This window comes from Parasteatoda tepidariorum, chromosome 11, assembly GCF_982258835.1.
Source record: "Parasteatoda tepidariorum strain Cologne lab strain chromosome 11, Ptep-v5.0, whole genome shotgun sequence".
Taxonomy (NCBI): domain Eukaryota; kingdom Metazoa; phylum Arthropoda; class Arachnida; order Araneae; family Theridiidae; genus Parasteatoda; species Parasteatoda tepidariorum.
The window spans coordinates 59987831-60000753 of record NC_141765.1 but is presented as its reverse complement, the minus strand read 5'-3'; the positions used below and the strand labels follow the sequence as shown (position 1 = coordinate 60000753).

General features: G+C 27.3%; 1 protein-coding gene across 1 annotated transcript; it reads right to left on the bottom strand.

Moving 5' to 3' along the window:
* Positions 1–6127: 6127 nt before the first annotated feature.
* On the bottom strand, positions 6128–12197 carry LOC107457165 (uncharacterized). Its single transcript, XM_016075259.4, has 6 exons — positions 12002–12197; positions 9919–10002; positions 9705–9805; positions 8734–8829; positions 8142–8300; positions 6128–7754 (listed from the first exon to the last, which is right to left on the bottom strand). The coding sequence occupies exons 1-6, from the start codon at positions 12017–12019 to the stop codon at positions 7394–7396; spliced, it is 819 nt and encodes a 272-aa protein (XP_015930745.1). The 5' UTR covers positions 12020–12197; the 3' UTR covers positions 6128–7393.
* Between the last annotated feature and the right edge of the window lie 726 nt (positions 12198–12923).

Genomic DNA, 12923 nt, shown 5'->3' with positions numbered 1-12923 from the left:
TTCAGATTACAAAGTAAGCTTCAAATTTTTCCAAAATCCCCATAGATTAGAAGAGAGGGATAAGCATTTGTTTAGTCCAGACAATGCTAAGTAAAGAACATTAATATAGTTAACATAATGAAGGATATATTGCGATTTTTTTAAAAATTTTTTTGCATAAGGAATTCATTTGAAATTTATTTTATATTACAAAGTGAGAGTCATTTTTTTTCAAAAATACTAGTATATTTCAAGAAATAAGTACTCAAAACTTTGAAGAAGTATTTGTTTACTCACATTAAGAGCATATATGTATAATTAGAGCCGCGATGGTTCAGGGGCTAGAGCGTTCGCCTTCCAATGAGGTGAACTGGGTTCGAATCCCGGCAATGACTGGTCTGAAAGAATCTGAATCCGGCTTGCACCGACCATAGTGCTGACCTGAAATATCCTCAGTGGTAGATGGATCATGGGTTAAAGTCCCTTTGCCATCAGACTAACCGTGGGAGGTACTCGTGGTCTTCCTCTCCATGTAACGCAAATGCGGGTTAGTTCCATCAAAAAGTCCTCCACGAAGGCAAATTTCTCTCAATACTTGATCCTGGAATTCCCTTGCCTTCTGGATTTCGTTCAAAGTTACAAGGCTACGGACGGCTGTTCAACAATGGTTATAAAATAAGATATATGTATAATTAACGTAATGAAGGATAATTTGATTTTTTTGTAATTTTTTCGCAATGAGGAAATAATTTTAAACTTGTTTCAGATTATAAAGGGAGAGTCAATTTTTTTCTTCCAAAATGCCCATATGTGTCACGAAATAAGCAGTCAAAATTTTTAAGAAGCAATTTGTACTCCAAACAATGCTACGTTATGAGCATACGCGTAAAATTAAACGAGTACATTTTGCGAATTTTTTATAATTTTTTGCAATAAATATTTTATTTGAAACTTTCTTCAAATTACAAAGTATGCTTCAAATTTCTCAAAAATACCCATAGATGTGAAAAACTAAATACCGAAAATGTGTAAGAAGCATATGTTTAGTGCAAAATTGAAAATTGTAAGTCAGTATATTGGTAAGATATAATCCTTCAGGGATAAGCAGAAAAAAAAAGGTTTTTCATAAAATAGAATAATTCCGTATAAGAAGAAAGAACGATAATTTAAAACATTTTATAAAATAATCATACTGTAAAAAAAGAAAAAATGCTTTTAATAGAATAGAATAATAATTCTGAAATAAAAAGAATTAGCTAACAATAAACCTAATCATTCTCATGAGCTAGGAGAGTACCCTAGCCCGCGCTAGCGAGTCCGCGCCCTTGGGTGTTACTAAATTAATGCTTTATATTATACCACAGGACTATTGTCAACTGATTAACAGGAGGAATTCAAGCTTTCCAGTCATTTACGCATATTTGAATGTGACGCATAATTGGACCTAGTTAGGTCCTATTGTGGGGCCCTTTATCGGAGTATAATTTTTTGGCTTGCTGTGATGGTTATGTACAATGTAACAGCATATCTGACTAAGTTTCAAAATTAGAAGTTAATATCAAACGAAGATATAGACCATTATATATATTTAAAACATGTGCTTTTTTCTTCTGTTATAGAACGTATATTGATATATTGACGTAACAATCAGGCCTATTTTTGAATTCATCTACAACTTTGAGGCTTGACCTCATGTTTACGTATATTGAAATAATAAACTGGCCAAAGTTTGAAAATTATACGTTAAAAGCAAAATATAGGCATTTATGTATATACAAAGAACACATATAAAAAAAAAATTATATTTAAATAGGCTTTTGTTGTGCTCGAACTAATTCGTCCATAATTTTGCGGTTAGGCCTTGTGCTTGCTTATTCCAAACTAATAATAAATGGAGAAAAGTTTGAAAATTATATGTAATTATAAAAGTAAAATATAGGCTTTTGTGTATATGCAGAGAATACAAGAATTCTGCAGAAATTCTTAATAGGGTTTCGACGTTTCTTTATATAAATGAAAATAGGGAGCGATAATTCGAAACATTTTATTAAAATTATCGTCATGTAAAAGAAGTGAAAAAGAAAGATTTTTCATTCTGAAATAAAAAGAAAAAATTTGTTGCTAATAATTAGCCTCATTATTTTCATATGATACGACAGATCACTCACGCTCTTGGACTTAGCAGTTTGGTGCTTCATACCATTCTACGGTACCATAGTCATTTTGCTCCTTACCGGGAATTGCATTTTCGTGGTTTTGCATAGGACACACAATGGGACCATATTATGCCTCGTAGTGCGGCCTCTAGTTCGTCTATAATTTTTCGGATTGTTGTAATTGTGTACTGCGTTAGAAAAATATATCTGAACAAGTTACAAAGTTCTAGGTTAAAGAAACTGTAAGATCAAATATATATATATTTTTTTATTATTAAACGGCTTTGTAACTAGCAACAGCCGTCCTACAGAGAGACAAGATTCAGAAAAATAAGATAAAACTTGTTATGCACAAGTTAAATAGGAAGTGCGAATTTGATCGAAGTACTTTTGAACTTTCAGTCAAATTATGAAGTAATTTCCCAGAGGAAATGTTTTATTTAATATTTTTAATCTACTATAAGCAACAAAAAAAAATATTAAAAAAATCAATCAACCTGAATAATTTCTGATTTAATGATCGATCCTCACGAGCTAGCATAGCCGTAATCTGGGAAATATGTTCTTAATTGTTTGGTCAGGAGAGCTTTCCAAAGCTTTAACTTTTTTATGTTACTTTTTCTTTTTGCATTTTTCATGTTTTGTCATATCACGGAAATGTTTTAAGTGAATCAAAATTTCTTGCACTCAATTATAAAATTTGTTCATTCAGAGATAATTCCATGACAAAATGATTTTTATAATTTTTTATTATTATTTAATATTTTTTTTGTAAATAGTCTAAAATCTTTTCAATCGTTAGATATATAAATGTGTACATTATTTTAACAAACGTGATTTTATAAGACAAAATACAAACTTTGAACGAAATTGGTCGAATAGTTGTTTGGACATCTAGTTTTAAAAATACAATTTCCATAAAATTCGATTTCTCAGAACTATACGCCAAGTTTCATTCAAATTTCGTATTTTGCATTTTAAAATTACATTATTTAAAATGACGTAAAAATTTGTATACCTTACAATTCAAAATTTTTTGACTATTATTAAAAAAATAATGGAAAATATTAAACAATTATTAAAAAATACTTTTTGCATGGAATTATCAGTCGATAAAAGAAATTTATAATTGTGTGTAACAATGTCTTGATTCGCTGAAAATATTTTCGAGATATAAGTAACGTTAAGGGATCCGACTTTTGAACGGCTCTTCTGACCAAACTATTAAGAATATATTTTCCAAATTCCTTGGACCCGAATTATTTTGAGGGTCAGAAATCCAAATCCGTAGAAAGAAAAAGTCTGTCTATTCAGAGAAAGTACACTTTTGTCTTAATTTGTAAATTGAAATATCATCTGCACTAATTAATTAGCATATTTGAGGTCACCTCCTCGAACCATCAAGATTGAGACCTAGTACGTAAATAGTATCATTAGATCGGAAGTTATTCAGGGTCATTTTAAAATTATAACAGAAATGGCTTGTTCGAACTTCTGTAAAACAAGTATTAAGTATTTTCACTCCGAAAGATTTGTTAAGTTTGAAATGTTGGTCACAAGAACTTTAATTTTTAATGAGACTTTTATTTCATTATAAAAATATAAATTTAAAGAATGTCATTTTCAAAATTTTGAGAAACTATTCATTTTAATAGGCGATCTTATTTTATTATAATTATCGTTTTCTCCAGACTGAAGGATTCGAATCCATCGACATCATGCATTGGCTTTGGCTCTGGGTATGAGGACGTATCTGGGATAGGACGTAAAATAAACAAGAGGACTGTTGAGGGCTGTTTAAATATATCTTTATAATTTTAAGTGGGTATACTATATCGTACATGTTATTAATAGAAATAAAGAATACCGGGACTTGATTATTTTTTTCTGTGAGGGAAATAATAATAATTTTTTTTAATGAAAATTTAAGGCACAAGATAATTTTTAATAGGAATACCTAAACAATTTTCAGCAGTCAAAAAGAATATTAAATTATTGGATATACTTGAGACAGTTGAAAGTTATTTGTACTTAACATCATTCAACTCATAAAAATTGAAATCACTGCAAAATTGAAAACCTTCAAGATGAAACAATTTTGATTCGAAACTAAACTGAACTGTACTTATCTACTGGTGTTAAAAATATCATTGAGGCAGAAAGTTTTATTTATTTATTTATTTTCAATAGTTTGAGTTGATATTGTGGGAAGTGTGCTCAAAATTAACCAAAAGAACGCTATGCTTGTAGATTTTTTTCTTTTGAATTTACGAGCATATATTTTTGTTATTTAAAAATTTATAAAAAAATGAAGTAAAAATTTTTTAAATCATTTTCATTTGAATTTATTGTAAAATTTTTAGTAGTTCACAGTCAGTATTTAAACTCATCACCCAAACCTCCCTTAGTTAGCCCAATGGCAAGAGATTCTAACCTTTTATCCATCTACCACTGGGGAGTACCCAATTTTAAACTGCTGTTAAACAACTGCTGTTAAACTGCTGTTAAACAGCCGACCCACTTGGAGTTTGCGACTATCAAGGTTCAACTCAGCGGCCTTGTAATTTTGAGCCCAACTTATTTTATTTTGGGATCAGGCATTGGAATAAACAAACTAGCCTTCATGGAGAACTTCTTGATGGAACTAACCCACATACATGGAGAGCGAAAACTACGAAAACCTCTCATGGTTTGCCTAATTGCAAGAGGATTCTCACCTACAATCAATCTACCACTGAGGATAATTTATATCAGCATTACGGTCACTACGATCCTGAAGAATTCATATCGAACAGCCGTCGAAGGGATTCGAATCTGGCTCGCCCTATTGGAAGGCGAATGATCTATCTCCTGAGCTATACCACGGTTTGATTTACCTCATTCGTGCTTGATAATGTAAAATCTTAATTTACTTCAAAAATTATTAAATTGAAAAAAGTTGGCAAGTTTCAAGCGCTAGAGAACAGGCGACCATTTTCAAGACTCATTAGACGTGAATGAGGAAAACAATAAATATTGGAAAAAGAAAACGCAAAGCTGCCAGCGAAAATATAGAAAATTAAATAAGGATAAAAACACACTTCTAAGAAAAAGTGCCATAGACTAGGCTGGTATTTCCTACCTCTAAAAAAGAGTTTTTAAATATGTACCTTCCAGAATAAATAAATATGTTAATAAATAATAAAATAAAAATCAGAATATTCAGCTGCCATGAAGATGAAAAGTTTAGCTAAAAATTCTGTCGATTTTAGTTTTTAAAGATTTAAGTTTAGTTCCCGAGGAAGCTGCTAAAATTATAACAAAAGCTTCGTTAAATATATTTGCTATCTTACAATATTTCGTTCTTTCTTTAATTTCTTAATGACACTGAATATGAAAATGACCCTTGTATTTTTGCTGTTTTCTGAAATGAGAAGGATTTATTGGAATTTCCGTGAAGGGAAGTTCCTTGAGCATATTTGAACGTAGAGATAATTGTTCTATTAAATTAAAACCTGGCAAAGCTGATCTTGTTTATAGCAGCCTGATCATACTGCTTAATAACAAGATAAGTTTTATTTGAATAAGAAAAAAAAGGAATTATATGTTTGTAAATTCCTTAGAAGATTATATCAAATAAAATAAAACAATATTTTAAAAATAAAATAGTTTTAATATTAATGATTACAAAAATGAGTACATTGGCATCTCAATGAACTGATAAAATTCAAAATGATTTGTACGTATTTACAAAGAAGAAATAAAAACAACGAGATGTACACATGAAAATATAAATAAGTATGATGGATAGCAAAAAATGTTACAAATGTAAAAAAGCTATTTATATGATTATTGGTGTCATAAATTTGTAGCAAATACATTTGCTAATGAAATTTTATATAGTTGGGATTTTTTTTTGTTGTTGTTGTTTTTCTTACTATATTTTTTGAATTTAATTTTCTGTGAAGAGGAGAATACTCACGAATTACAAGTATGCATTTAACAAAACATCATATGGGCAAAGCTTTTATTTTGCAAAGGAGAAACATCAATATGAAACGCTAAATACAATCAATTACAAATAAGAAAAATCTTTAATTGTTTGTTTTTTCTGTTTTAGTTATCAAGCAACACAAAACTAGCAGTATACCCTATACAAAAATTACATTATAAAAATTTATATGAAATAAATTTAACATGAATTTTAAATAGGAACTATAAAATTGATGCTTTGCATAATTTAATAAATTTGTTTTTTAGATATTTGTCTTTAAGAGATATATTTCTAAAGATAAATATATACTTATAAAATTCTAAAAAACAATTGAAATTATAGTAAATTCTGTTTAAGAAATATATTTGCTTTGAAAAGTTATGTCGTAATAATTATTACTAGTAGATTTAACATTCTCCTCGATTTTATTAATTACAAATACAATTATGCACCTTTGAAAAAATAAATTAAGAACGAAATGTCCATGAATTGTCTAAGTTCAGACAGAGACAATACTAAAAAATTAAATAATTTCCAATTAAATTATATATTTTAAGACTCTGTTGTATAACAAAATTAAATAAAGATATTATTCGCATTTTTTGAATATACGAACAATTTTCTGCTTTTTCAAACCTTTTTTAACGCAAAATCCATTGATAGATTTTTTTTTTACTTGACTAGAAATATCACATGCAAAAAAAAAAAAAAAATTCACATTATTTATGAATGAACTAATTTATATAAGTTATCAATTATTAAGAATATTAAAAGTACGATAAAGCTGGTTCATAATGAGTTTTAAATTCAAGCATTTCTTTAAAAAAAATAGTACTGATACTTTCATTAAAACTGATAATAAAAAGCCAGATCAATCTTAGATTAATTTTAAAAAATGCAATTTTTTGATAGTTTGATTGCAAATCAAACAATCATATTCTCCTAAAAAATATTTTTATGCGTGACTGTAAATCGTAGCAACAGTAAAAGATGCAGTTGCACAGGTCTGATTTCAAATCACAGTAACAATTATGATCTTAAGAGACTGCATGACACATGCGTTGTTCACGCCTGGTAGTGAATCATCATATTCTTATTCAAAGACAGATATGTTCAGGTCTGATTATAAACCGTAGCAGCAGTCACATTCTGTTAGAAAAGTCCTTTAAGTTTAAGTTAAAGATGGAACGATAATAAAATGTTAAAAAATAAATAGTGTGTATGACAAAAGAGCCTCTCATTTTTTTGTTCTAGCTTTATGCCCATACAATGAGAGGTTAGAAATTCATGCATCAGTTCTTATTGGCCTGGTGCCAATATTCCACAGCTGATTATAAACCACAGCAACTGTCACATTTTGATTGAATGATACTTTTCTTTTATTATCGTATGTTGGGCTGTAGCTAGTATCCAGACTAGATAAAGATGAAGCAGGACTAGAGTCTAAACTCCCCAGGCGTCTTGGAATGGTAAGTGGTTTGCTGTTAAAGTTCAATGAAGTAGAGATGGTTCGGGATTTGGTTTGAGTTGTTGAGATAGGCCTCCCTTTACTAATTTCTACATTTACTGTAGCCGGTGCATCTTCATCTTCACTTGACACTACAACCACTGGACATACTTCTAGAGGACATGAAGATTGAGAAGAACTGAAATGAGATATAAAAGTGACATTAAAAATAAGAAAATTCGCACATGAAATGATTTAAATTATGTAATTTCACAAATTTAACATCAGATTTTACACTGTTGGAAATTTTGGAGACTAAAATTTTGTTCGCAAATGCATTTTACTATCACAAAATTGTAGCTTTTCTACAGATTGACATTTTATGCCGTTTTCACAATTGGTGTAGAGAGCGCTGGCTGAAGATAAACCAAACTCAACAGTCATAAATGACTATTAGAAACTCTCAACAGTTCTAATAAATAGCATAAGTTTTTTGAAAATAGATTATTTTAAAAATATAGGAATGTTTCGAAGATATGGTATTTGCACTTGGATTTTGAATTTATAAAAATGTTGAGTTACTAACCTGGTATCTGATTGATCTGAAAAATCCGATTTGATATCCATTAGTTGAGGTGCTGGAATATCACCAATACATTCTTCATCAATTTGATTCATACTGCATGTACTTTGCAGAAATAGGTGTAAACTTTTGTCAGATAAATACACAAGGGTTGATAATACTCTAGAAAAAAATATAAATATCATAAATAATGATTCTATCAAAAGATATAGAAAATTAGTTTTATAAAAAAAATATTAGTCATGAGTATTCATTTTGTGCAAATTATTTTTATGAAATTGTTAAATGCACGAACTAAAGAAATTTGGTTTTTATTCAAATTAAAATGATTTTATACGAGTATCTACCCTTGTATTTTTTCCAATTATATTTTTTCAGAAAATTTTTTACTTGATGAGTTAGTTACTGAATGAAGTTTCTTGAATATAAGCTTAAAAAATTTACGTCTAAAATTTTCAGTTTTGTTATTGAAAATGTATAAAAATGTAATAATCGCATGTAATAATTATAACACTCTCCCCTTATTATTTTATAAAACGTTAATATGTATTTTTTATATTAAACAAAAATATAGAAAAGAAATAAAGCAAATTACTTGTCAAGGAAAATCTGAAGACCTTTTTTCCTTTCATCAATGAAAGCATCACTGAATCTATTAAAGAAACTTTTTGGAGGAAGAACAGGTGCTTTCCTGAAAACAAACATATTATTTTAGTTTACTAACTCAATATTATTATAAAATTTAAAAACTATGTATTTTTTAAAAAGCTTTAATTTTAATTAATTTATCTAATGTTAATATTTATTTTTAAATACTTTTTACATATAATTTTAAGATTAAATTTCAATGTTTGATTTCTAATATTTTATTTTAATTCTAAACTTAAATATTTAATTTCAGTAATTAATTTTAATATTTGTTCTATATTTATTTTTCATTTTGCTTGATCTTAATTAAATTAATTTCATTTTTATACTTAATTTTGAATTTTGTTTTGCAATTAACTTTAATTTGGTTCAATTATAAATTAATTTTTCTTCAAATTTTAATTTGGTTTAACATTAATTTTTCCATTTAAATGAAAACTAAATTTAATAATTGATTTTTATTGCAAGTACACAAATTTGATGTATATTTCAGTTTCAAATGATCAGAATGTCTATAAAATATTTTTAAAAGTTTAACCTTCCATTAAAAGAAATAAAATGAAATATGGATAAGTTCTTAGAATTTTTGATATATTGTAGTTTTTTTTAAGTTATTTAATGAGCACCAATACTTAAGCAAAACACAACCAAATTGATTATGGATCCTTATAGACTGCTGGTATAATTTTAATAAGCATCAATTAACACTATTAACAATAATTTTCCAACGTTTGCCTTTTAATAACAAACTTTTAATCCTGAAAACGATAGCATAAGTTTTTGCTGATATTTGTGTGTTTTTAATGCATTATCTACCAAATTTTTTAATTAGAAATAAAACGAATTAAGTATCAAAAATGGTTAATAAACCATTTGTATCATTAAATCATATAATTATTAGCAAAAAGGTTCACTTACATTGTAGGAAAATGAGATTCTAACAGACGGCGTAAATGTTGAAATTCAGAATATCTTCGCCGAACTTGAGAATATGATTGTGAGAAACAAGGGTCATTGCTCTAAAATTAAAAAGAAATTCAGTAAGATTTAATATGAAATATTCGATAAATCTTAGCGTTCAAGCAATTTTATTCATTATTTATTGAAATGTAAACAAAAAATATAGTAATACCTTTAAGCTTATGGCATATGATGTGTAGTAACTTCCAGAAGAAGAAAACTGTATTAAAGGACTGTGAACTGATACAACTGTTATCTAAAGAAAAGAACATCAATCTTAATTTTAAAATGATAGCATAAGGAGTTATATAAAATTATTTTAGAATTTTTTTTTTTTACAGATTTATATAAAATTTTATAGAGAACTGATACAATTTAATGTCAAAAGCATAATTTATCTTAATTTTAAATTTTAATATGGAGGGCTGTATAAAACATTATTAAAAGACAGAGAACTAATAAAACTGTTATTTGTAAATGAAAATTTTATATTTAATTTTAAATTATTAAAGTAAAGAGTTTTGTGAAACTATATTAAAAGTTTATAACTATATTAAAAGAGTAGAGCTAAATTAACATTACTATTGTATTCAGGGCTCTTCTTTAATTACTCTTAATTTAGAGCTAATATCCAACAGGAAGTACACAAATTAATATAGAAGGAGAAAAATATTTGAAACAATCTCAAATCATACTGATAAATTATTGAGGTAAGACAATAACTGTGAATGCAGGATTAAAACATCAAAAATATATGGTCAGATGAGACTGAGTGGTGGTATAAAGTGATTATTCTTTTTAGTTTCATCGGTAAACCAAAAGAATTTTAATGTTTTTAATGCCGCTTTTATCATGACCTTCCTCAAAAATGATCTTGGTAATAATTTTTGAGGAAAGTCATGATACATTCGTCTTCATCTTACTTAGCTATTCAGAATGTTTACAAATATAAGAAAAATTAAGAAAGATTACAAAATTTTAAATCACAATTTCTTAAAATATAAATTATAAGTATAAATATATTTCTTGGTGAAAAATTTCATTTTTTAAAATCTTTATTTTCACAATGTTTATAATTTAAGCAGCGATTATTTTAAGGACAAAATAAAGATTACACCAATGAGAAATCAATTTAAGTGGAGAAGATCCTTTATGTAATTTACTTAAAACATATCATTTTTGTAATAAAAAATTTTATTATATCAATAATAATTTGCAATATTTAAATTAAATTAAATTAATAACAAATAAAAATCAGTGTTGTAAGGAAATATAGTTTTTGTATTTTATTTATGATATATTGATAAGCATTTAACATATTTATCACAGTTCCTAGTATAACCTTCTGCTCAAGTTAAAATTTTAAATATATTTTTTGGTTTATCACTGTAGGTGCAATAAAATGATTTTTCATGAAACTTTTAACTTCACTTATTTATAATGTAATAAAAACAGTTTTTAAAGACCATAATATTTCTTAAAGATAAGAAATGATTGCAGAAATTGGAATTTATTTTAGATTTCCTTGACAAATCCTCAAATAATGTTTCCAAGTTTAAATATAAAGAAAGCAAATTGCTATCTTTTATTAGATAAGTATTTGCATCGGGCTGACCGTGGAGGTTTTGGCGGGTTTTTTTGCCCCACATTTAAAGCAATTGCGTCTTTCTCTACTTAATTTTTTCACCAAGATTTGTCCCTTAACCGTACTAAAGAATTTGCTTTTCTTTCGAGTTTAGTACATCATTACAAGGCAACGTAGGAAAATTTAAAATAGCTGTACTCTGTTTAAACGGCTGGTTCGGAAACTAGTTCCCTGACATTCTTTTTTTATTTTCTTCTCTTTTTTTCCTTTCTTTTTTCTTTTCTTTTCTTTCCATCTTTCTTTTTTTCCAATTATTTTTTCTTTTTTGAAAATTAAAGAAAAAACTACAATAAAAATATGTAGCATTGTACGGTAATGCATGTTTTTCCATTACATCCATGATATAAACTAGTAATCATATTTAAAATACTTATTTTGAAATAATTTAAATATTTCATTGAACTAAAATTCACTATGATATTTATAACCTATATATTTATGTTTCATTCGTATTTAAAATAAAGTTCTTAATTAAAAATAAAATTCCTAATTAAAAATGAAGCTCTCTAAAACATATTAAAAATAAAATTTTACAAAAATAATAATAATGCAAAAATAATAATAATACAAAAAAGATATTGCGAAATAAGGAACAAGAAAAATTCCTTACCATTGTTTTGTTATCCATTTCACTAAACAATTCAAATTTTGATGGGATTATACCCAATTGTTTGAGAAATACAATTCTGTAGATATTTAATCACAACACTCTGTATGAAAATTTGCGCTCAACTGTTTTAGCGTTCATAAATTTCGCAGTTATGTATGTTTTCAAATGACGAGAAATACGTCACCCGATAAGATATCAACAACAAAGCACATGCTCTTGTAACCTCGTGACTGCGTAGAACACGCATCCCCAGTGAAAGCGATACAAGCGGCTGTCAAAACGAAATAAAACTATGAAATAACATCCCCCCCCATTTCATATCATAAACGTTTTTGTTTTATTTTTTCCTCATGATCTACATGAAAACAGTTACAAAGAATCTATTGAGGCTCGTTTTTTAAAGAGTTTTTTTTCAACAATTACAATAATAATAATAATAATGATAAAAATAATATTAATAATAAACTTATCATTAATTATTATCAACATTAGCAATGCTTGTTGTATTTTAAATTATTTTACCATATATATGCATATCAATATACCATACACTCTCGATCTTCGAAAATTTATGCATCTACTGGCAGATCTACGTAGAATTTCCTCTCCATATGAGTTTCCGATTGAATAGGAATAAATAAAAAAATTAATAAATAATAATCTTGAAAATGTAACAAAAAATAACTACACTTAGGGTACCAATTCTTTTTATTGTAAATTTAATATTTACAGAAAAAATTTAGTGAAGGAGAAAAAAAGATAAACATGAGCGAAAAACTACTTTATCATCACCAGAATTCAAAGCAAGAAAAACTGTTTGACAACTTAATACTCAAAGCCCTGTACCATGCTCTCATACAATGCGGATGGTTTTAAAATCAGTGATATGTTAGAAAACAGATTGTAGTGTCATAGTGGAAGA